This window comes from Sprattus sprattus (assembly GCF_963457725.1).
Source record: "Sprattus sprattus genome assembly, chromosome: 3".
Classification (NCBI taxonomy): domain Eukaryota; kingdom Metazoa; phylum Chordata; class Actinopteri; order Clupeiformes; family Clupeidae; genus Sprattus; species Sprattus sprattus.
The window spans coordinates 10,749,436-10,776,653 of NC_137922.1; the positions used below are offsets into that span (position 1 = coordinate 10,749,436).

General features: G+C 43.1%; 1 protein-coding gene across 2 annotated transcripts in view; it reads left to right on the forward strand.

Moving 5' to 3' along the window:
- LOC308362950 (receptor tyrosine-protein kinase erbB-4-like) overlaps positions 1-18,690 on the forward strand; it is a gene marked incomplete at its 3' end in the record, with an annotated part of 265,551 nt that extends 246,861 nt beyond the window's left edge. For both annotated transcript variants that reach the window (XM_080835676.1, XM_080835677.1), the window contains exons 21-27: positions 10,306-10,461; positions 11,204-11,279; positions 11,557-11,703; positions 13,601-13,698; positions 14,094-14,264; positions 16,722-17,031; positions 17,801-18,690. In XM_080835676.1, coding sequence (XP_080691802.1) covers positions 10,306-10,461; positions 11,204-11,279; positions 11,557-11,703; positions 13,601-13,698; positions 14,094-14,264; positions 16,722-17,031; positions 17,801-18,690 — 1,848 coding nt within the window. The remainder of the gene's footprint in view (positions 1-10,305; positions 10,462-11,203; positions 11,280-11,556; positions 11,704-13,600; positions 13,699-14,093; positions 14,265-16,721; positions 17,032-17,800) is intronic.
- Between the last annotated feature and the right edge of the window lie 8,528 nt (positions 18,691-27,218).

Genomic DNA, 27,218 nt, shown 5'->3' on the forward strand with positions numbered 1-27,218 from the left:
CAAGAAGTACTTTACCATTGGCAGCTGTTGTGAGGATGCTGCTTTGTCCCTGTTGTATGTTAGTCCCCATTCTGTTGCGCTTAGTGAGGAAGCATGTCAAAAGGCACCCAACTGTTCTTATTTATGGCGCCCTCTATTGGGGTTTTGGGGCCGTGTCAGCGTTGAGTGCTTTTTGTTACGTTACTGGGCTTCTTCTGTAGACACTGTCCACTTCTCTCCCTTTGTGTCCATGAGCTCTGAAGGCAGGTTGAAGTGCATAAGCATCGCTCACTTTGCCTTAGACTCACAGATAATTGCATAGCAGGGGGGGGGGGGGGGGTGTAAGAGTCGCAGCAGGGATGTCAGGACGAGTGTCACTTAATTTCCCGCCACAAAATAACTGACAACCCTCATTTTCTGTCACACCTCAGGCCCCCTCATAAGTCATCTGCCGTGACCTCACTCTCACTTGCCTCAACAAAAGCTCGATGAGATTCATTCGAGAAAGAAGGAGAGACATCAACTACCATGAAAGGCAAAGACTTTAACATATACAGTTATATAGTTTCGCGGCATCTAATATATAATCAAGTCTTGTAACAAGGTCCACAGACATTGGCATCACTAGAAAACAAATCACACATTCAGTCACATGCTTTTTTCCTATGTACAGTACCCGCTGTATCAATACAGTACCTCCTGATGGAATGGATGCATAGCAAAGCACCTACAGTTTGTTTCGCCTTAAGCTTTGACAAAGTCCAATCGATCGGGAAGGAGGATGTACTGTGGAGTGCATTAAATGTGCTGGATCTGTTTTTATGGCTTGTTCAGAGGAGCTGCACGGTAGTGATCATCAGCATCTTACCTCCAGAGAGGTTGATTGACGTCCTCTATCGAGCATCGCCTCCCACATAGTCCTCTGTCTGGAGAGGGAGAGGGAGAGGGAGAGGGAGAGGGAGAGGGAGAGGGAGAGGGAAAGGGACGAGAGAAAGAGAGAGAAAAATAGAGAGAGAGAGAGAGAGAGAGAGAGAGGTTGTTTTCCGAAATACCGTCTGAAGCTGAGTGGGATTTTTGACATTTACTCATGTAAATTCTGCAGGGGTAACATTTTATTGCCGGAGGATTGACATTTTGTGTGGATCCAGCAAAAGAGGTGGTGGAAGGGAGAGGGAGAGAGAGAGAGAGAGAGGGAGAGAGAGAGAGAGAGAAAGAGGATGAAGTGCATACCGTTTGAGACACTTTGGGTGTCTTGACACCTGGGTCAAATCCTGGTCGCTGTTAATAATGGAAGCCTCAAACAAATGTCAGCACCGATAAGTAGGCTTGCACATAATCAATTGCTAAAGCCAGCTCCCTGTGCTGTTGGAATTCATTTTCAGATCCTCCCTATTGGCTGGGCTGGGTAAGACAAACTGCAGAAAGTTCACTGGCAATTGGGTAAAACAGTTTGCCATACAGCCACCACAACAAACAAGGAATCTTTCCTATCTCACACCAAAATTATGTTTTAGCTGGATTCAATTTTAACGTTGGAAAGTAATTCACACATTTTTTTGAGGGCATTGTTCTGGCTGCATTGGAACTCTCAAACTGGGACTCTCTCTGTTCCGATTCCAAACGAGGAGCCAAAGCTTGCTCTCTATTCAACTGTTGTCAACTGGAAAACATCCCATAACCCAGATAGTAAAAGGGGGGGGGGGGGGGGAAGCCATTGGCACGAAAGTGATCATTCCCCCCAGTAGATGCTACTGCCATTCATCTCACCACAGGAGGCCCGCGTGGCAGTTAGCGTCCGTCATTAGCCACGAGCGGCTCCATGCATTAGCGCAGTCTAACTGCTTTCTGCTGTGATAAGGCATCGGTGACAGCTCCGTGCACACCTGTGCACTCCGAGCGCAGTGGGGCCACAGCGGCGTCAGATTAGACCTCGCTCCCGCTCCCGCTTCCTCGCCCCTGGGGCTGTCAGCAGCACCGCGTGCACTCCTGTCAATACCGCCCGACATAAACACACTCACACACACACACACACACACACACACACACACACACACAACACACACACACACACACACACACACACACACACACACACACACACACACACACACACACACACACACACACACACACACACCACACACACATCACACACACACACAACACACACACACACACACACACAACACACACACACACACACCACACACACACAACACACATACACAACACACACACACACAACACACACACACACACACACGTACAGGAGACACAGGAACACACAAATGTGTCAGGACACACGTGCATCACATACACCCCCCTTGTCTCTTCACCTGACAGGCTGTTAGTGTCTCTGTGTGTTCCTCTGTCAGTGTACACAACACATATACATCACTCACAGATAAATGTGTACCCAAACATCTTCATTTCCACTAATATGTAAAGAGCAAAAAGCACACAGCACAAATATTCATGCATCTTTACCTGAGACTGAGAGAGAGAGGGAGAGCAAGAGAGAAAGAGAGAGACAAAGAGAGAGAGAGACAGACAGAGAGAGAGAGAGAGAGAAAGAGATAGAGAGAGAGGATCTGCTCCCTTATCAATCTCACATCTGTTCAATTTCCTGAGAAGGTTAGATGGAGACCCAGCTGTGCCCATTGGGGAGTGTGAGGACCAACATGACATAACTTGTCAGTCTGAGGACTCCTGGGAAGAGAAGAGAAACCTTGCTACATGACAATGATGAAGAAGGGAAGAGGTCAACCATCTCTGTGCCATCTTTTCTTTCTTATTACATTTGTGCTCGAAGCCATTTTATGCAAAACAGCAAAATCCAAAACAACAGTAAGACTTAATAAATTCCGTTTAGTTGTGTGTTAAGACGCGGTTTTCGCGGGTTTGCTCCCAAACAACACCGAGGGAGATCTCTTGTGAGCTTAAACATTTGCATGGCCATTTTTCTTCCCTTGAACACTGACATCTTCTTTAAAATTGCTTATGTCTCCCTTCGCAGTTGTTTTCATACACCAGCCCGGGCTGATTTAAGTAACACAAAAAACTCTGAACAAGAATGTATAAATTACCCATACCCTACATTGCCTTCATAAATATTGCATTTGAAGACAGCGTTTATAAAATTGCTTTCTTTTGACATTGGAAGTGGAGTAATGTGCCGTGAGAGTATGTGTGTCTGGTTAAGTGTGGATGCCACCAGGTGCCTCAGGCGCGGGTGTGTGTCTGAGGGAGTGTGTGAAGAAGCCCAAACACACAACACACACACACACACAAGCATATATGCATGCATGCACACACCACACACATAAACACGAAAACACATACACACAAACACATGCACATATTCACACGTAGGCACACACAAATCCATACACAGGCCTCACACACACACACACACACACACAAACACACACATACCCACACACACAAACACACACACACACACACACACACTCCACAGAAGTCTGAATGAGACCTCACAGTGTTCTGCCTGGCTGAATGGGCCCATTGTACCCCTCCTTATCAGGTCCAATGCAGTTTCATTTAGTCTTGAAAGCTGTCCTCCACCACACGCCTCGGAAGGAGAACAGTCTTTTTTTCTCTTTAACATCTTTATTTTCTCCCACCGAACTTTTTCTCACAGGGTGAAATGTTAAGAGCCTTACATCTCCCGCAACAGCTTTGGATTTCGATAGAGCATAAATTGGATGGGTTTGACCCTAGAAATTGACATGAACATCATACACTAATTTAGTAATTTCAATATTAACTGTTACTTAATGCTAATAAGAGCATTGGAATGGTCAATTGGCTTGTACAATGAACTACTATTATTCTTACAGTTGAGTGAGACGATTGATTATAAAGAGACACATATGAATATAATAGCAAATAAAATAACAGAATAGTCCAAAAGACATACATAGACCGGGATTACATTAATTGAATAAAATTGAACAGAGGAAGAAACTAGACAGCAGCTGGCCTCAGGAATTAGATTAGGTTAGATTAGATTCAACTTTATTGTCATTGCACAGAGTACAAGTACTGAGACAACGAAATGCATAGCATCTAACCAGAAGTGCAAAATATCAATTGCAAGGCTGTTCTTAGTGAACAGACTCGAAACAATTAGGCAGAAAACTATTACTTTGCTAAATCTGGAGAGACGCTGAGCCTCGCGTTGTTCACGCGCCACCATCTTTTCTCTCTCTTGAGAGGAATATGTCCAAGGTAACATCTACCTACCCCTGCTTCCTCCCAGCACATCTAACCTGATCTTTCTCCTCTAACCAAAATCACATTCGAGCATTTTTGGTTAAGGGAATGTCTGAACAGCCAAGCAAATAACCAAAATGGTACTCTTGTGGTACTCCACAAGCGATCGATGTAGGCAATCGTTAATTTTTGTCCATGGTGGCAAGAATCACAGGCAGGTGTCTTTGCCCTTGCAGTGTGCAGAGCTGAGTCGGTTATGTGTGTTTGATCCGACTGGCCATATGGCTGCTTGTAAAAGTGATTAGCCTTCAGCCTAGAGGCACTGCCAACATGCTGAAGGAGGCGTTTAGACGTTATCAACATGTTTAGCACATTAAAAAAAGATGTCTTCCGATACTGCTTACACTGCTATGGGAATCTCAATGAACTGCTGTGAGTCACAGTGTCGAAAAAAGGAAGAGAAAATGAGTGTGTTTGTTGAGCTGTACTACACTTAGTACTACGCCATAGTGAAAGAAGACTGACCTCTGTGGCTGCAGTGAAGCATGGCATGCGATATTGCTGGCGCTATAAGGCTGTGTAGTCAAGCTTGATCGCTTCCCTGTTGTTAATTTGTATTCATGCACATATATATGTATGTATATATGTATATGTATGCATGTTTTGTCTAAAGTGGGTTTGGTAAAGATGGCAGACGTGATAGTCTTAGTCAGTCGTAATAGCACTATGTATTCTGTGGTTCCTTGTGTACTGCCTCTGCCCAGTGATGCTTCCGTCTGGATGCCAGGCCACTTCTCCAGCCTTTACCCTCCGCTCTCTTTAACTTTGCTCTCCACCCACCCTCTCCTTGGCAAGTGGGAGTATAGTGTATGCAGACCTTTTTCATTGTTTTCCTTTTTCCCTTTTCTTCCACGTGTGCACTTTTCATTCTAATTAGCCTCGGGTCTTCATGTGAAATATAATTTTTGTTATTTCCCCAGCCAAGGTGGGTGTGTGTGCGCGAGGGGGTGCTGAGGAAGTGGTGTAATAGGTCGCCAAGGGAACGCCTGCCTCTTTCCACTCCAGAGAAACTTTAACCTCCATTAAAGCACACGGCAAGCAAAAAAAGAAATAATGAAATAAATAAATGAAAAAGAAAAGCAGGCATAATAGGGCCGGCGAGATCCTGGAAGATCAGCACACACAACCCCAGGAGTTGGCGGCCAGCCCGCTCTCCCAGCCACAGCCTGCTCTGTATGCGAGTAAACAGAGGCTTGTTATGCTAAACAGCTGTACCAGCAGTTGGGGCGCTGGAGTTTTGGGTGTTTTATGATGCAGTCAGGCCTGCTTGCACACTCACGCCTGCTGTACAAACAGAGGGAGGGGAGGGAGAGGAGAAGAGGAGATCTTGGACTGGGGCTTGTGATGGAGTGTCAAATCTAATCTAGTCTGCTTCAAATCCTTTTCAATCCCAATCCAACCTGGCACTGGACTCGTGCCATTATATCCAGGTGATTGGAAGCCTGTGAAGATCCCATGTAAAAGACTATAAACAAAAAAAATCATACCTTACAAGGTGTAGGAGTAAAGTTGGTTACCGACTCACCTGGTGAGATGTTATAGTTAATAAATGCATTAAACACCATGTATTCCCTCCTCTTTCAAAGTCTGAGCTACATGGGCATGCCTAGGTTATTTCTCTTTTTGGATATATTAAAAATGACAAAGAATGAAACCCTCTGGATTTCTTTTTCCACATGCTAAACCTTGTCAAAATGTAGCTTCAGACTAGCGCTAGCAGCTGAAGGGAAATCAATGCACACTGAATCAGATCGGTTTCATGCAGCAGCTTGTTAAGTGAACACTGCCGCCATGCTTTGTACTAGCGTTTGTCAGAGCTGTCATAGATCAATTTCACGGCCACCTGTTCGGTACGTGAGTATTTTTTTTTCTTCTCTGAAGCGCCACAAACCAAAACGTACAGTTTTCTGCTGTCAAAACAAAGATTTGAGTAGAGCATGCTTTGAACATCTCTGTTACTACTGAGCCCACTGAGAACAATGTGACTTACATTCTTTTTAATGTCCATTTAGCGTCAAAATCATTAGCCATTAGCGTAAAGATAGGTGCTTGCTTTGAACGATCAATAGACTATTTAACACTTCATGCCAGTTAAGAAGGTTAGGAACATTATCTTTACATTAACATTATCGCTCCTGACATAAAACTATGTCTATGTACAATTATGACATAAAGTCTAAGCATGCACACCCCATTCACCATGAAAACCTATACTGATATTCCTATAGTTCACTTTTCTTCTCATGAAGACAAAGGCGTGATCACTATATCTATCTATTTAGACATGCCTGTCAGGTTTGGTCTTTGTGTAAGTGTGGTCATGGGTACATTTATGGGTTGTTGTTATAGGTGTTTAGCCCTGTGGTGTAGGTGTAGGGGTGTGTGTGTGTGTGTGTGTGTGTGTGTGTGTGTGTGTGTGTGTGTGTGTGTGTGTGTGTGTGTGTGCGTGTGCGTGTGTGTTTGTGTGGGTGTGTGTGGGTGTGTGGGTGTGAGAGACAGAGAGAGAGAGTGTGTGTAGTTGTGCATGTGCCGGCTATCAGTGTGGCAGACAGCGTGAAGGCAGTCACAGCACATTATCCCCAGCCAGCAGTATCACTGGCCTCCTGTCAGTCAGGGAAACGCACGAATCACACACATGAATGGTGAAGCACAGAGGACTCGCTGCGTCTGACAGTCATGCCAGACAGACCCCCACCCCCCCCTCTGCTCCACCCCCCTCTGCTAACCGGGCACAGGGCGTAACTCCAATCCAACCCCCACCGAATGTTACCAAAGGGATCAAAACATTCGGCAGCCCACGGAACAGGCGGGCGGATGCTGGCCCCATTACATTCGAGCCCAATGTGTTTATTGTCACCAGAAGTTAATGAATGTGTGGCCGTGCTCATTTAACATTTCTCTTTTCGCTGTGCCGTCGTTCATTGCTTTATCACTAGCGGATCAAGTGTATTAATGGGCTCTATGCGCCATCGATTTCTAATTCTTCTGCAGCAGACATGGAGGATAAATATTACTGGGCGCGGGGCATTTCTGGGCTCATTGTAATCAACATCTCTATTGATCGTCTGCCGGGGCCCCAGAAGTAATCTATTTTAAATACACTTACACTGGCTGCTCTCGCTCCGGCCTGTCCCCTTCCTTTGTAATTGTTTTGGCAGCCGGCCATGGCATGTCCAAGTGGGGTCCCTGTTCCGTGCTTCCTTTCTCCGCAAGGAGAGTTAGGCAAATGCGTTTTGTGCTAATCAGATTTCTTCCATCGTTTTAGTGCAGCAGCCTCTGGAGCCGTACGTATTTACATTGCATGAATGGTATGGGTTGTGTTATGTATTGTGAAGTGCTCTGTTCTTTATGGTTATAGCATCATTCATTTCACATGCTGCAAGCTCTACAGAAAAATTAGTCAACACGGACAATTTCATTTAATATAACTAAAGCTTTTTTTAAAGACATTGGCATCAATCTGTAATATTTTTCCAAATAATATTTTTTTAGTAGAAAACACATTGTGCTCTGTGTGTGTCTGCTGAGTGTGTGTGTGTGTGTGTGTTTCCATGTGTGTGTGCCAAAGGAGACATTTAACGTGCCTATATGTGTGATTGACTTGTAAGGGGACGTATAAGTGAGTGCTTACAAGAGAGAGAGAGAGAGGAGGGGCGAGCCTGTGAGGAGGTGTGCACTTGCATGCGCGTTCACACTTGTGTGGGTGTGTATGTGTGCCCATGTGTTCAGTCTGTACTCACAGGCGAGAGCCCGCCGTGTGGCTATCTGTGTGCAGCGGCGCTTGAGCAGCGGTGGCATGATGGATGGGCAGAGCCCATGCCCTGTGCCAGACGCCTGCCCTATTGATTTATCCACACATTTGTCTGAGGCGCTGCTACAGCTACGGGACAAAATCGCATTCGGGCTCAATCTGCTTGACTCAGCTTTTGTCTGCATGCCTGATATGTACACACAGACACACACTCACACACACACACACACACACACACACACACACACACACACACACACACACACAAATACACACACTCTCTCACACACACACACACACACACACACACACACACACACTCTCTCACACTCTCTCACACACACGCACACACACACACACACACACACAAACACCCACACACACACACACACACTCTCTCACAAACACACACTGATATGTACACACATATATTCCCGCCGCTGCTGCATAAGTATTTCTAAGCGGGCAATGATTCTTCCCTCCAGGGAAGAATGGATAGCTTGTAGGGAGTACTTCACACGCCATAAGCACAAGTGCTTCGCGGGGAGGGTGTGGGCGTGGGGGTGCTATCACCTGACGCCGGACGTTTATTGATCAGCATATAACCTGGAGTCATCAAGTTTAACATTTCTAATTGTCTACAAAATGGCCGTCAGCCTGTGCTGTAGCTGCGGTTTAGACTGCGGTCTGTGGTGGCAGCCAGCAGATCATCGAGCAGCAAATGACAATTGGCCACGTGTCTATTTCTGTACAGTTCTACCCGCCATCTAATTTGCGTCTTTGTTCACTGGCGTACGTAATTAACATTAACAGGCTGGCAGGACATCAATTTCCTGACTGCCTAATTGTCTTTAAAATTGACGAAATTGCACAGTGCAGTCCTAATGAAAGGTTGATTTTCTGATGCTCATTGACTCCAAAGAGAACCTTTTTTCCAGTCTGGTAAACACATTCAAATGTTTTGTTCTTTTCGATCAACAATCTCACTCATGGAGTCTCACACACTCATGTGCACACCTTCACAGACATTCACACCCAATATATCTTGGTTAGCCACAAAGATACATGCCTACACAAATCTACACTCCAACAGACATGCACACTCATATGCAGTTATATATTCATACACCCGATCCATATTCACATATAGAGGTACATACATGTACACACTCATGATAGTGCCGGTTGTAATTCTCTCCTCCTCGTCTTATATGTTTTATATTTTTTACCACTCTCAAAGCCCAGGTAATTGTATTTTAATCAATGATTAACATAAAGCCATAAATCACACAGAGAGCCCTTGATGAAGGTGAGGCTGGGTGACCCTGGCAGGGCGAGACGAGAGTGAGCTTGGTGGGATGGTGTATGGAGGCCCGGTGAGACGCATGACCCCCCCTGGCCCTAACACCGCCACACAGCCTGATTAGGTGTCAGCTGGATTTACAGACTTGCTCAAAAGGTTTTGGATGAAAAGGGACATGTCCCAGGACAGGGCTCTGATGCACACCCTAACTCTCCACCATGGGGTGAAAATGAGGGTGGCTCGGAGCTTCATATCCATAGTCCATATCTATTTTTTTTTTTGTAGTGTGTGCATGGTTATGGGGTTTGTATGTTTGTCAAGGGGTGTCTTTATGTGTTTCTGAGGCTGTACAGCATTTGGGTGTTGATTATCGATTATTGATTATTGATTATCGTATCATAGACATCAAATCTATGGCCTGTGGTCAATATGTTTTCGAGTTTTTATAAAATATAATCAAATTTCTTCAACAGTGAAATGTCATCTAATTTTGATCCAAATAAAGAAGGTCTATTTGTGTTTTTCATTTATTTTTACGTGTACAATTATAATCATTTTAAAGCTGACAGACTTGATGCTGACCTTAATAATTGATCAATTACTCAATAGTTTTGGTCGTAGTGCATACCATTTGTCTTCTCTCTTTCATTGAAGTTTTTTAATGTGCAGTAAAAGTTATATGAGTTATATAATCTTGATTTTGTCACCAAAAAGTGATCTAGCCAAGTCATTAACACTCTTACTTTTAGTTCTACTCAACAATTTAAAATGTTGATAACACGTATATAGGACAATATAAAATTGAAGTCTTAATACTTGTATGTAGCTCTTTGTGCTTGCATTGTCTGTAAGCCCACCTTTGAAGGAGAGTTTAATCAAATCTTCTACTGAATGAATACACGTAATCCATTTCATTATGTCTGAAAAGAGAAACAATAAAACAGTGATTATTAATGACTTATGTCACCTTTGATAGGGCATGATGTATCTTGAGGAGAGACGGCTGGTGCATAGGGACCTGGCAGCCCGGAATGTTCTGGTGAAATCTCCCAATCATATCATGATAACAGATTTTGGGCTTGCTCGTCTTCTGGATGCGGACGAGAAGGAGTACAATGCAGATGGAGGAAAGGTCAGTGGTGTGGGCAAATTCATTTTAAATGAAGGAAAGATTTTTCACCCATCTTAATAAACCCTCTGAGATAAGACCATTTAATTTGGTAAAAGTCATAAATAGTAATTTGGTCAAGCAGTTATCTTTGGTGAGTGCAATTACACATAAACGGACTTTTGTTCACTGACAGCTGAATATTTCTGGGCAAAAGTGAAGTACATCCATTGGTTCTTATATCAACTCCAACAATGATTTGGCGTAAAAAAGAAAACAAATTTGAACCGGATGATTTGATTTCTAAATTAATATGTTTCACATAATCCGTTTTTCTTTATTGCTTTTCTTATGTCTTCAATCTTCAGTAACAACACGGATTTCCATCTTTATTTTGAAAGTAAATAAAGTATTTCAAGGACAAAACCTTTGACTGTCGCAGAACACACATACTACACCAACGTAATGAGGTATCCACGTTAACCAGAATCTCAGAAAAGCAATTCCCATATTTGATGCAAACCAACAGGAAATTAACATCAATGAACAAAAGCACCTGAAGGAAGTTATAGCTATAAAGTGGTAACTGCTGCGAGAACAGACAGCCCTAGCTGCCAGTGGGTCGACACCATTTTGCCAAGCCTTGTGTTGTATTAAAACAATGTAATTAACAATGTATTTGAATTTCTTATGTGACTAATAAATAATTAACTAAATGCCTAATTAACAACACACAACAGTTAACAAAATGACTGATTTTATACAGATGCCCATTAAGTGGATGGCTTTGGAGTGTATCCACTACCGGAAGTTTACCCATCAGAGTGATGTGTGGAGCTATGGTGAGTGTTGTTACCAGTTAGGCTGCATTGAAAAACCTCTCCTTTTCTAGAAACATAAGGGAGAGTTGATTAAGGTCTAGGTCTAGGGTCTATCAAGCCTCCCCAGTTATGACATTAGATAACTACATAATGAATATGTTTGTTCACAAGATTTCAATATGAATTTATTGTTTATCTCTGTGAAATCCCTGTAATACATTTTATTTTGTAACTTGACTTAAATCGGTTATTTTAATGCTTCTGAGGAAACCAACTGAATGTCCCATCTCTTGCACAGGAGTGACTATCTGGGAGCTGATGACGTTCGGGGGAAAGCCGTATGATGGCATCCCCACCCGTGAGATCCCAGACATTCTGGAGAAGGGGGAGCGTCTGCCTCAGCCTCCCATCTGCACCATAGACGTCTACATGGTCATGGTCAAATGTATGAGCCTTTTTTTTGTTTCTTTCTCTCCATGCATAGAAATCCACATCATATTTTCATTGTAACATTCATAGAATGAAGGATGTAGTTGAGTATTTGGCTTTGACAAAAAGGCATCATATATGTTTTCAGCAATACTGACCAATTCCAACAATACTGACACTAATTTTATGTCAGGTACTAGAATGTGTTTTACTGCTTTGTTCTATAAAGCTTTGCACTTTAGCATTATAATAGTTTGTGTCCAAAATGATTCATATTTAGAAACAGTTTAAACTTAAACTCAAGTCTGATAAATAAGATTTATTATGAAAACCTTATCCAATGTCATGATTGCATTTCCGCCCTGTGATCCCTGATTTATAGATTTTCTGTAATCGACTAAGGCAACACAGTTTAATTAACAGATGATATGCAAGACAGCACAGGGGAAGACCTCTTGTATATTCACCCCCCCCCCCCCACACACACACAGACACACACACAGACACACTTGCACAGGCTAAAACACACACCCTTGCACACACAAACGCACACACCCGAGATTGGCACTACCTTACCCCATTCCGACATTTCATGACCACCTTTTCACCCCCGTCTGTGTTTCTGTGTTTGAACACAAGAATTTGCTGTTAGCACCGTGACCCAGCCTTTTCTCTCCTCTGCTGCAGAAAGAAAAGAGTGGGGAAAACTAAATTAGCAGACTGGTCAAGCGTTGCACGCACTCTGTCGGCTAAACGAAGCTCTGGCAAAAAGCGCACGCTAAAAAAAAACGTGGGGTCCGAGATTAGATGCATTAATTCTAATTACATGTTGACTGTGAGCTGTTGTTTATGATTCGATTCGCTGTAACATTAATGCCCCCGTAGATAGCGAAATATTGATAGAGACGAAATGGAGTTTGATTGCTCGAGTAATTGCTGCTCATTTAGATAATGCGTTTGAGTGTGGTTGAAGGGGAAATTAATTGGGAGGAAACGAGAGGAGACGCAATGCGAGGTGAAAGCATGTAAGTGGTTGTCAGAGATATCTCCCCCCCCCCCCCCACACACACACACACACACACACACACTAACACACACAGAGCTTATAGAGGATCAGCTATTCCAGTTGCATCTTTAACTCTAAACATGTCATTTTTCCACCCAGAACGGATCTAGTTGGACACAGAGAAGACCTCCCTCCCATGAAATTATGCAAAGAACAAAAACAGCAAATGTGCGCCATTAAATTGTTTGCCTATTTCTGGTCAGCAGATGTGCCAGAATCATGTGATGTGGAGCCCCGCTTTCCTCATCTGTTAGATCTTTTACATTTTCATGAGTCTCTCCAGATATGCTGTACAGTTAAACCTTTTTAAGTTTTCGTCTTAGAGACATAAAAAGAACAACCACGGAAACATTGAACCCTTTTCTAATATTATTGCTGAGGTCTTCTAGAATAGAATCATATATTCCATTTGTGCATCAATGTTTTTAGTTAAGCAAAATGTACAAAAACATCAAGGCATGTCAGACTTAGAAACTTAGAACTTAGAAAAGTCTAAAAGGCCTTGGACCTTAGAGTGTTAAGGAGGCATGATCACTGTCTTGTGATTTACTGGGCAGCACTGATGTGCAGTGTTCTGCGAAACTGTGCCTGAATCATGTTTGTTTATAAATGTATAGATGTTTGAGATTGACCAAAAACAGTGACTAACATTAGTTGCCGTTTGGTTTTATTCTGTTGATAGAGATGTTACCCATCTGAACTCATAGAGATGTTACCCATCTGAACTCATAGAGATGTTACCCATCTGAACTCATAGAGATGTTACCCATCTGAACTCACATCTGACGTGTTGCCCAGTGGTTCAAAGCCAAAAGAGCCTTACCACCTATCCTCATCTTTCCTACAGGTTGGATGATTGACGCCGACAGCAGGCCCAAGTTTAAAGAGCTGGCTGCCGAGTTTTGCCGAATGGCTCGGGACCCCCAGCGATACCTTGTCATCCAGGTAGGACCAGTGCTGTGATGCTGTAACCAATGCTGTGATGTGCACTGTGGATGCAAAGCCCTTAAAAAGCCAAGGCCTGCAATGTTTGTTCAGTGAGCGTGTGCTTTGTCTGTCTTTTTAAAATCATAGTTTGTTATACGCCTGTTATATACCTCTGTGGCGCTTTTCCCTGACATAATGCATACCTTTGGAACTTGCATCAACTAAACTCGATTGGACAATCAACAAAGATACTGTATAAAGTACATTATTATTGGTTGGCTGTAATTCACCTCCTATAGGTATGAGCAGTGTCAGGGTTCATCTGCTGTCCATTTGCTGTACAGTACATTGGTATTACAGGTGTATGTCATGTGATAAGATCTATCATAGAGTGATCAATTGATCCATTTCAGGGAGATGATCGCATGAAGCTACCCAGTCCCAACGACAGCAAGTTCTTCCAGAGTCTTCTGGATGAAGAGGACCTGGATGACCTGATGGATGCTGAGGAGTACTTGGTCCCTCATGGATTCAACATGCCTTCGTCCACCTGCACATCCAGGCTCCATGTGGATTCCAACAGGGTGAGTGGATCAGCTGTAGCAACATCACACAACATGCCTTACAAGACATGGGCCTAGTTTCCCGAACGCTAAAAAGGACTTGAAATCGGTCGTAAGAGGGATCCTTGCAGAGAGGTTTCCCGACGCCGCACTTACGGCTATGATGAGTCTACGATGTCGCCAAAATCCACGTAGGCCGTTAAGATACGTCGTTATCGGGAAACGAGGCCCTGGTCAATAACAAGAAAAAGTTGTTGTTTTGAACATCTATTCATTATGCATTTAATTATAGCATACAGTAATTTTAATCCTTAGTTATAATTGAATTCAGTATACCTTAACAGCATACAGTCAAAGTAAGACAATGAATAGTAACATAAAACGTCAAATCTTCTTTTTACTTTGCTCTTAAGAAAAATCTAGATGTACCATGACACAAGCCATCCGCATAAAACAAGCATATTCATATGTTTTTTTTTTTTTTAATTTCATTCATTATCAACAATTGGCAACAAACAGTCAATTAACAGGCACCAAGTCAGAATGAATTCTACTGTACTTCCTTTTTCCCCCTTTCCATAATACTGATCATTCCGTGTCCTCTCAGTCCATCTCCATCTCTCTGTGGGAGTAGAGTAGAGAGTGAGCTGCTGAGCCGTCTCTGCTGTCTGATGCCTGATCCCGCACATTAAAGACCCAGACCCACTCTATGTGCCGGTCCCCCACCGGCTCGATTTTCATTACCGAGGACCTTCGTGTGCAAATAGCAGTGTCTCTACTAAGACGAGTGCAGCGTTTGCTCAGAGACAATGAGCCAAGCAGGGATATTTACTCTACTGTCCGGCGGCACTCGCTTGAATCGTGGTGGTGCATTTCATATCCGTCTCTCCCGCCCGGTTGTTGAGGCTGGGCCACCCCAGCGGCGTCTCCGGAGACCTTCCCCCGTGGTGATGGACTCGCTCGCTTCCGGAATGGGTAAAGGTCACTGTGACGACCTCGGATCTTTCAGTGTAATTATGCAAACACCTCGTTGCCAAAAATAGCCGCAGTTGTTTCTGACCGGGAATCGCTTTAAGGAATTTACGAGATTCCATTTCCTTGTGATGTCACAGTTCACTATTCGAAGCGATGGGGAGTGGAGTGTGGTGGGGTGGGGTCTGGGTGGGGGGGATGGTCATGTGATCAGTTGTATCCATGAGATGCTGCCACTGGCCAGACTCGGGGTCAGTTCAATTTGAACTGAGTAATTCCTTCGATCCCACAAATTGAATTTTAATTTGCGGAATAATAGAGCTGTGGCAACAAGGTCTCATGAGAAGACAAAGGTTACCGGCTATTGAAAAACAGAGAAGCACTACCCATGGTGTCTGTTAGTCTGCTTACCCAGTTTGTGTACTATTAATTTTGCATATTTGTTTACTCAGTTTCACTATATTTCCATTACATTTCTATTAACTTTATGAACAGTCTTATATAAACTACAATTTTCCTGTTGGTCCAATCCATTTAAAATAAATTCACACCATTCTAATTAAACAACTAAGGTGAAATATAATTAAGGTTGTTATTGCACAGGGTTCTGTTAAAAAAGGGGGGGATTCTGAGGCACATGTTGGAAGGTAATATTAGAAGAGAGACAGAGCCTGGCAGGGAGGTAGAGAGTGTTGAGTGAGTGAGAGAATGTAAGAAAGATGGAGGGGGATTTGGACATATGGTCCCATTTCCAGCTCGCCCCAGGTTCCTGGTTCAGTTTAATCTGCATTCTCTGTACTCTCACACACACACACACACACACACACACACACACACACACACACACACACACACACACACACACACACACACATTGCTTCTCAGTGGGAACCTTGGTACAAGGCTTACGATCTCTTGTGTTGAAGAACTGAGGCACTGAGAGCAGAGTGCATGAACAGCTGGCACCACCGGCCAGATGACACTCACCAGCATGATCTCCATGGTGTTTAAGGAGCTTTCACTTTCACTTTCACTTGTGTCTGCCTGCTTCTGACATTTGCATAGACATTTGTGATTCATCATGATGTTCTCTGGTCGTCCGCATAACATGGTGAGGTATATTCACAGACAATCAATGTTCCTCTTCCTCCTGCAGTCTGATTATATGGTATCTTTCTATGTCAATATGTACATATGACTCAAGTGTTACCAGAGGTTTTTCTGTCGCCTCTCAGACACGTTAAGACATTTCAGTTATTGATAGCATATATGACATATGATTCAATGTTAAAAGTTGATATGCCCCTCTTCCATAAATCATCAAAAGCATATTTACCGTTATGTTAATGCTAGTATACCATGTCTAATATGATGACATCAAACATGAAGGTAGAATAAAATTCATGGCACAGATGAACCTACATAATCTGTAAAGTGCAGTGAGGGGTGTTACCTGCAAAGTGAACCATTTTGACTTGAGTCCCTTCTACCACCACTGTTGAACAGAATCAGTTCTTGTACCGTGAGGGAAGCTTCGGCCCAGACGAGGGTTCTGGAGGCCACCACCATGGAGTGGGAACCTCCAGCTGCAGTGGTGTGTCTGAGCCATCTGGCACACAAGGGGGCGCTCTGGAGTACCTGGAGGACCAGCGGTGCAATGGAAACCTCCAGAAGCAGCCTGCGGCCCGCGTGGTGGAAGACAGCAATGGCCAGCGTTACAGTGCGGACCCCACCATCTTCCTGGGCGAACGCACAGCCCGGGGGGAAACGGACGAAGACGGCTACATGACCCCAATGAAGGACAAGACCTCCACAGGTGTGTTGTCCGCAAACATACAATCATACAATACTTATCGAATACTCAAGATTTCGACAACGTGTTGTCATATAGCATCATGAAGATGAATGCATTTAACCAGCGTAGCCATGTTTTGTGTATTTCAAGTATCCTTTCAATTAACTGATAGGTGATTGTGAAAATGTGTCGTTGTTCTTTGATGAAGTGGAAATTGTATCCACCTGCTATAATATGCAAGATCTTTTCTTCAAGCCAGACATTTTAAAACAATCTCTCATCCTCTTCTTCACTCTGCTCTGAGTACTCTGACTAGAGTGCCAAGTTTGTCTCAGGTCCTCAACCCCTGACTTTATGTCTCTTTTTTATTTGTCTTCTTAATACACCTACTTTATCCATTGATTTTATTACCTGGTGACTTTATTCATCTAGTGCAGTCTATCTTTTCCTCCATGTGTATCTCCCCCTTTGTTTACTGCAGTCTTACACAATAAGAAACCATTTCATGATTTGACAAGTCACCTGTGGCAAAAGGCAGCATGAAAACATCTTTCCACAGAGTAAGGGGTTGCGTGGTCAAGAAATCAATGGGTTGCAAGCCCTTTATACGTCTTATGTTGTCAGTGACTTACTTTTTTTAACTTTGCATTCAACTAGCAGTGTTTAAGAGCCGAAATTGCCAAAGCTTTGTTGGCAGTAAGCCCACAATGTCTTGACTGTGCATAGTCCATATAACCTGGGCTCTTTGCTGAATAAATCATCACACAATCTTGCTCCTTCTTTCCAACAGAGTATCTGAATCCAGTTGAAGAGAATCCATTTGTCACCCGCCGCAAAAATGGAGATATTCACGCTCTGGACAACCCGGGGTACCACACCACCCCCAACGGACCGCCCAAAGGAGAGGACGAATACATAAACGAGCCGCTGTACCTCAACACCTTCCACAACACTGGAGAGGTGAACCCAGAACTACTGAAGAAGAATGGCATCCCCATTCCGCTAGCAGTGACCTCAGCGGCAGCTGTGGCCACAACCGTCGCCCACGTGGCCCACACCAGCCAGCCTGGCAACCCGCCCCACCAGGCCCCGACTCCACATGTTCACTTCGTTCTTCCGCCAGGACACAGCGTCCAGGCTGAGCTCCCGAGCCAAGTCGGGCATCCCCCTCATCCAGCACACGTGATGCACGGCACATTCCCTGGCAAACCGAGTCACCTGGCCCAAACGGGTCACCCGGGCCAGTTGTGCCATGCCGCCACCAGCGCAGGCCACCATGTGCTGTCTATCTCGGCGGGTCAGACGGCCGGCCAAGCGGCCCAGCAAGCCCATGCTGGCAAGCCGATGGTCATTGCCCAGGGCAGCCTGCCCGCTTTCACTGCCCACCTGAGGCATCCCGGCAACATGCTGCAGGCAGGCCATACTGGCACCATCATGCTGGACAAGAAGTCCAAGAAGACCTTCGACAATCCCGAGTACTGGCAGCACAGTCTCCCACCCAAATCCACCCAGCAGAACCCAGACCCCACACAGGTGGGGAACCCCAAGTTCTTCTACAAACAGAACGGGCGGATCCGGCCAGCCGTGGCCGAGAACCCAGAGTACCTGGCCGAGTTTGCCCTCAAGCCGGGAGCCGTGCTGCCACCCCCGCCGTACCGGCAGCGGAACACTGTGGTCTAGTCCTCTACCCCCCCTGCCTGGTCCCTTCTCATCCACTCACTCTCCAGAGCCTGGTTCCTCTTACCAGCACTCTATCCTCCCACGCTTCCTCTCAAATCTCCCTCAGAACTCGAAGGCACACACACACACACACACACACACACACACACACACACACACACACACACACACACACACACACACACACACACACACACACACGCGCGTACCTCAGAGCCCATACGCTCTGTAGGACATGTGACTTCTCTCTCCCATTTGGACAGGCGATGACACACCAATCAAATCCTGGTCGTTTCTGCGCACACCTCTCTGTCCCCGGAATCGTCATGGTGACCTTTTCCTAATGAGATGATGCCCCTCCCTACACACACACACACAGGCACACACACACACACACACACACACATGTAGCATACAGCTCTCCCCCCTCTCACTTTCAGACAGTCAGGTCTCGCCCCTGTGAGCGGGGCACAGCAGCTTCGTGAAAGGAACAAGCGCTTCAAAGCAATATGGAGTTGAGCCACCGTAATTAGTGACAGTAATCCACGCCGACACAGTGTGCACACATCAAGGGTGACTCCACAGAACGTTCCGGAGATTTGAAGTTGAATGCGCTGACAGAGGGAATTTATACCGAGTAAATATTTACATGCCCTTTTCCTGGGCAGCTAATTAGAATCCAGCAGTCTGACAAACAGTCATACTCCACGATGTTTCAGTATTTATACCATTATTTCCATTAAGGTATGGGTGGTATCAGAGTCTGTGACGAAAGCACAGATGCATGGTAACAGGTGGAGAGACACAGTATGTAGTCCCCTGTTACTAGCATTTGTCTCCTTGCAGTGTGTCAGTCATGTAAGGTGCAGAGCCCGTGCTGCTCTCCATACCTTAGACCCTGTAAGGCCCAGGGTCATGACGGGCTGTGGGATCACATGCAGTCACTCATAACATGTGTTTTTGGGTGTGGGCCCGTGGACAGCTAGTGGAAACCATTAGTGGCCCACTGAAGGCTGAGACGCACTGAATCCCTTCTGGACAACCAAGATGGCCCCTGACCACACACATATAAATGGTCAGTTCAGAAATGAGATGCGGAAGACTCAAGGTCCCACTAGACAGGACTGTGGCGGTGAGCAAACCTGAACCTGAAGGAATCAAACGTTTTTTATTTTTATTTTATCATTTTAATCTTATTATTTGTATGTCCCAGCGTGTCTGTGTCGATAGATATTTCCTCCCGTTTATCTTTGTAGAAATCAAATTTAGGGATAACACTGGCATGCCTCATGGTGGTACTGCCATCCTGCTGCTACGGAAACACACCCTTCAGAGTGCTTTAGGGGCATATTACTGTTTTGTTTTTTTCTACCTTTATTTCTTTCAAGAACTTATTTTGGCGGAGCCAGTATATGACTTATCCTCCAGTAGAGCAGTTTGATTTGACATTACTGATCATTTTAGCCCTTCAATGTAGGGCTCTGGGAAGATAGTAATACTCAGTGTTGTCTGGGAAGCATTGGGATTGCTATTTGTACAACATATGGGTCTCAATGTGTCTTTCCCCTAAATGAAGCACTTTTATCAAACCAGAAATAGTGGCTCAGCTGTACTGGATAAAGAAACTGCATGGTGGGTTGGATGGCTGGTGGGAACCACAACATGAGTTATTATATTTGTACAGGAGTGGCCAATCTTTTTGCATTGAGACTTTGATCTCCCCATTGTCCCCATTTTGCACATAAAGAGATAAAAAAAATGGAAGGATATGCACTTTTTTCAAGTAAGAGGGAGCACATATCAGCCATCTTGTGTTTCTGTCCACGGCCATATCAAGAGCAGTCTGTCAACCTTGTCTGTCAAGGTTTGCTTGTCTGCACAAATCTTTTGTTGCAGATGGAGACATGCTGTTCTTGGCTCAAAATGGATATTTTTGTAAAGAATGATCTGAGGACGGCCAGCTTGGTGGAGTCGAGGGTTGATGGCTAGTTGCATGATCACGGAGGCAGAGAACACTTAGGGAGAACCACTCAATACATCCCCACTCTTTTGTCCTTTAACTTAAACTTCTTCATTCATTTTTACAAAGTGTTTGTCTCTGTGAGGAGTGAGGATTCTCCTTTCAACCCCCGTTTTTGGACACATCTCTGCTGGATATTTAAAAGTGTTTTGAAAGAATTTTGATACCAGTGTAAAATATTTATAATAACTTGGTTTTTAATCCAAGTATGTAAAAAAATTACTTAGATTCCCAATTTAAAAAAAAAAGGTAAATTAGATTTATGTACGCTGCATCAGCCAAGTGCTGCTTGCTGTTAATTATTTTTCCTGTGAAATACAAATATTTGTTGACTGCCATTCATTCATACATTTTACACTTTACATTAAAGTCCCCTTATTTAACATTAGGTTAGTCATTAATGTGAATATCGGTAAACATTAAGTTAAATGCAGAAGTTCAAGGTTTGTTTGTGTTAATTAGTGCATTGTATTTTATGCATTAGGCTACTTAACATATACAAATCTTGATATGTTAGTAATATTATTAATTCTTTATAAATTCTTTATTGACTTCAGTGAAAAATCAATGTTAGTTAAGTGATCCTTAATGTACAGGGTTGCAATTTTACCCTTGTGTGCTTACGTGTTCTTTACACTTTACCTCATGTGTGTAGCATCATTACCACTTACTCTGAGTTGAAAATACTATACTACTTACAACCTACAACAAAACTACTTACTAAATACTACAACTATGTCGAACTACAACATCACAGACGTTGACAACGATGGGTCATCATAGCAGATACTCCTGTGTGTATTTAAACCCTAATAAAGTTGAAATCGGTACCTGGTTTACTAGAACCCTCTTTCCCCAGCATTTATGTTTCAAACTGATAGATCAATAAATGGATGGGAATAAGAGTGTGATATCTAGCAAGTTTATAACGCCATTGTGTGACTGTGTCTGTCATTAGCTAGCAGTTTCATCTAAAATAACTTCAGAATGGGGTCACTGGGTAAGGAATCCACAACACTGTCATTGCTAGTGTGACCCTAGTTGAAGACCGTCATAAAACAACATTCAAAAATACAGAATGAACTTATTCTTGCTCTCTGTGATTCTTTTTGCGTCATAGTTCCACACTTTGCTACTCCCCTAGAATCAGCTATGAGTCAGGACTCAGTTGGCATATGAGGACAGATGGTGACCCCTTATGTGCTGGGTTCTGCTCAAGGTTTCTTTCTGTTACAAGGGAGATTACCTTTGCCACAATCACCTTAGTGCAGGCTCTAGGGGTTAAGGCTCTGGCCTCTGTAAAAATGCCTTGAGACAATTACAATTGTTATTGGCGCTATATAAACACAATTATATTTAATTGAATTATGGACATTTGACAACATGAATATATAACCATCACCATAAATAAACAGCAAATATCGACTTGTGAATTCCTGATTACACATATGTTGGCACAAAAAGACAGTGTACAAATCTATTTATACTAATACATGATGGATGATTTTACGGACTTAATGTTATTTTATACTTTTCTCACTCCTGCCATTTGGTGTTTTTTTTTTTTTTTTTGCTTATTTTGCTGTGGATTTCTTTTAAATTTGTTTGTTTGTTTTTCTTATTTTTCAAACAACATAACTTCAAATCTCAAATCTAACAGTCTTGACCACTGACCAGTTTGCACGCACTACTGTTGGAGAGATCCCTGTATTTATACTGAGCCAACACTGAAGGGGCATTCAAACAAGTGGGTCCTCGGAATCAGGACTGTACGCTGAGAAAATGTGAATAGTATTTTTATAGAGCACTGAAGGACTTTACAGTAGGTGGTGAAACTGGTAATATGGGAAAAATTAGCTTCCCTTATTTTATTTTATTTTTTATTTTGTTCACTTCTTTCTTTTCATTTCTTTAATTGTACTATTTATTTTATTTTATTTTTATTTTTGTACTTGATTTTTATGTTAAACATAGTAATTGTCTGTGGTAGTGACCAGACATAGTACTTGTATTGTATATAAACTGTGCTGTGTGTGCATTCTTGATGGTGATTTTTTTTTGATTTGATGAGTTCATGTTTGCCACTTACCCCTGAAGTTCTCTTTTCTTTCCTTCTTCCTTTTCTTTCTGTGCGAGATTTGTATCCAGCACTGCTCTGTGGAGTTTTGTATCTTCGTTCTTGACGCTTTAAACTTTTAGCTGTGCCGTTATCCAACTCCACCACCCACCCCGCCCGCCCCCCTTTAAGTAGATCTCCAGCAATGTAAATACCCCAGCTGTGGAGAACCTCTCGCAAAATGATGAACTTAGTACATCAGCCTCTCACTCCCTCTCCCTTTTGAACCAAATCCTTTGTGCTGAGTGTCTTTTTGTTTTGGAGATGCATTTGTAAGCACCCCTATCTGTGTGTGTTAGCATTTAATTTAAAACTCAACCAGAATTAAAAACTGCATATATATATTATCAATGTTGGTACGAATCTACCTGAAATGAACAACAGTCCATTATAATTTACCCTGTGTGATCTCAGTAATGGTAATGATTTTTAACTTACAGTTTACTCATTCATACACCAATATTTTATCCTAAAAAAAAGGATATTTACAGTGTTTTTTCAAATCTGCCAAGGTCTGTGCAACTTATGCTTGAACTGAGTCTGATTTGTGTTTACTATTATCATTATTTAGCTCTTTTATCAACGTTGCATAAACAGTACAGACAGAGAAGTTGCTACGGTTACTAGTTCACACCATTCCTCCTCCCTCCTCGGTTTCCTGGCTTGTTGTTGGCCACAGTGGCTGTATCTCTCCACTGTACTTTTACCATACCCCAGGCTTTATATCATTGAAATACTTTTCCTCATATTTCTTACATGAATCTGTCAGAAAGTATATTTTTAATTTAATATAAATAAAGATCAATTCAATATTTGAGTGGTTTAGTGGTACGTGTGACTTTTGTACATAGCTTCTGTGAATGTGTGTGTGCGTGTGTGTGTGTGTGTGTGTGTGTGTGTGTGTGTGTGTGTGTGTGTGTGTGTGTGTGTGTGTGTGTGTGTGTGTGTGTGTGTGTGTGTGTGTGTGTGTGTGTGTGTGTGTGTGTGTGTGTGTGGCATCAGAGAAAAATGATTAACCTGAAAGGCATGGCTTGTTTTAGTAATTTGTATACGTGCAGATAGTTACAGATGTGGACCATGTAGTCATCTTAGATATACATCTCCTTATACATATACCATAAGCAAGGTCTCACAGACAAGGAGCTACCTTCTGACAGTTCTTAAATGATGCCAGACGTGTCTTCTCACAAAGGTAGGCAAGATGATGAATCTTTGGTCATAATACAGTATAATATATATATAATACTCTCCATATGCTCTCTAGTTTGTCTGGGAATTCCCTGCCCCTTCACTGCATTGCATTTGCTCAGTTAGTCTGGCCAACTATCATCAGCGATCCACTTCACTCACGTAATTGGACACGCCTTTAACCAATCAGACCAACGATACTATACAACAATACAACGATCGGTAATAAAGCAAACACATATTTTTTCTGTATGAATTGTTCCAGGGCAAGTTTCTGTTCTGTTTTCAAAGAAAACTTGCCTTATCGAAGTTTTGCGGTGCTTCGGCGGCCACCATGTCCAATGTTTAAAAACTCTCCGTGCAGTAGAATTTGTAACGTAGCCGTGGTAAGTTTAAATCCGCCAATGGCGCGCCAGGTAGCCAAAAGCCAGTTTGTGATTGGCTCCAAGGATTGTGGAAATCTTGAAATGAACGGGTATCCATACTTGGCCAGACCCAGTTCTGAGGCAAAATCAATTTGGCCGGAAGAAGTGGGGCGGGACTTCCCAGACTACTCTCTAGTGGCAATCTGACAATTATTATTATGAGTAGTAGTATTATATGCACACAAACAGTACCACTACATATAGACCACTAAATGCTCTGTTGATATCGAACCTATGGCATCAATAACGTTCCTTTCCACACAGCCTCTTCACCAGCAGCATATGGCCAGGTCAAACATAGCCAGCAGAAGAAGATAAAGACACTTTTAAACAGAAGGAATATTACCAAACTTACAGTTGGGAATAAAAGCAATTAAAGCCACTAGCTGATGTTCTGCAAAAGCAAATTTGATACTTCACAGTTATCAGTGAGTGAGATGGATTCCCAGTTCCAGTCTAACCTATGCTGTCTTAATTTAGTAAGCTTGGAAACCTGAAATGCCATCTCAATGGGTGACATTTAGATCTCCCACCCCAAAGACACTAAATGACTTTGAGAGGCAACGCGGGTAGCATTCCATTATTGTCGTGAAAGATCACAAGTTATTGAATAAAACACTTTATAATGTGAAGATTGTTTCACAATATGCGTTCACTGCATTCGCTGCAGTTCCTTTTGATCAACAGTTTGTTATTCAAATGTTATTCGCAAGCTTAACCTTATTGGGACTTCTTTGAGCTGCAATACTTCAATGTAAAAGTTTTTGAATGTCACAAGCAGCACCAGCACAAATCTAAAATATAAGGCATGTCACATTGCCAGTCCAGTATACTATTATATCACCCTTATTATATCACTGTATAATGAACAAAACTGCTTTGGCAAAAGATCAAGACAAATAATAATTATGTTTATTGAAGAACTGGATAACTCAACACTATGCATTTATGTAAATCACATGCACAGATGAAATGAGATGCCGATTTGGCAGTGGCATATTAGGGTGACTGGGATAAAAAGAGGACGAGAGAAAAATGACTATTGCAATGACTATTGCATGATTATTGCACATGTAACATGCAAGGCACTTGAGAGGGGCAAGGCAAGAGAAAGGATTCTGCAAAGGTTCATGCAAGCCGGTAATCCTGAGAACCTCTGCAGCCAGCTGAGGATGAATGCTGCTATTTCAAATCCTGAGATTTCTTTGTAGCGAGACTACTTCAAATTTCTCCCAAGTTCTCTGTTTACTAGGCCACCGGTTACATAAACCAGTGTAAGCAAAAAGGATTTTTCAATGCAGCCCCCCCCCCCCCCCCCCCCCCTTCTCTGAGACTTTCATTTCAATCATAAATAATACAAAACTGTCCAATGGTAGAATAGAAGCCCTCTGAAGTTTGTCCTATTAATACTAATAAGGGAAAGGGTGCTGCATGTAAGCTCTGTTTATGAAACCCAACCAAGCTCGCTTTTCTCTCCAAGTAAACCCCTCCCTCCCCAGCTCTGAGAGTGAGAAGTTCACGAGGAGACCCGTAAGGTTAATGTCAGGTTTCACTCGCTTCAAGACGAGACACGGGATGAGTTACCTGCAGAGTAATAATAATAACATTGATGATGATGATTATAGTGGCAGCACAGTGTGTGGGCGTGCGATTGGTCTTTGGAATGCAGAAGCGACCACCTGATTAAGTGTCGCCACTCTGTCAGAGGTCACAGCTTCAGTCCCTACGACGTGCAATTACCCACAAAGTAGCTGCTGGCAGCTCCATGACAGCCCATTTCCAAGGTGACAATGGATGTTTAATTGGGGGGTTGGCACATGGAAAGGTATCTTAATGTAGCCGATTCACCGGTAGAGACAAAGAGAGAGAGAGAGAGAGAAGGGGGGGGGGGGGTGTTTGCAGAGTGTTCCATGAGTGCTTTTACATGCACAGGAACATGTATCACACCGTCTTGTCTTGTCTTAATTGTCTCATCCTCATGGCAAATGGAGGAAGGAGAGGTTTCTTTACTCAGAAGAGCCCATAGTGTACATATTGCAGGTTGTTTTGAGCGGTGATGGCTAATATTAGTGAGAGAAAGAGAATGATTGAAGGAATGGTGCATGAAAGAGAGAGAGAAAGACTGAAGAGGGGGGAGAGGCAGGGAGAGAGGGAGAGAGGGAGAGAGGGGATAGGGGACATAGATGAAGGCATGGAAAGAGAGAGACTGACAGGGAGAAAAAAGCACGTGTGAGCTAGAACAAGAGAGAGAGTGAAAGAGAAAGATAGAGAGACTGATAGAAGGAAAGCGTGAGGCATACCGCTGAGCATTAATGTGTTGTTTTCTTCATTTTCTCTCACAATGTCTTCTAATTAGTGACTCTGTTGTCTCATCCAGTTTTATCCGCAGGCTAATCACTTCTGTCCATATATGGGCTACATCTCAAATCCCCTCTGAACACAATTCATTTACAGCCAGTAGAATCAGTGCTCACAAAGTCTTTCTTGCCAGTTTAGTGAGTTCTCTTCCTATACCGCAAATGACAATTCCGGTTTAAAAATATGATTTCATTATAATGTGATCTTAATGTACTTGAGGTGTTTTGTGCTCACTTGTGGTCCATTTATCCCTCTCAGTGCCGGGCAAATGTGTCAAATATGAATTCTACCTTCAATATTATCTGCCCCCCCCCCCCCCCCTCCCATTTTACCCATAGCAACCCACTTATCCTGTGCCAGCGTGAAGTGCTTTTATATGAGAATGAATTCATCCAGCTGCATTTTGCCATTTTTTTTTTTA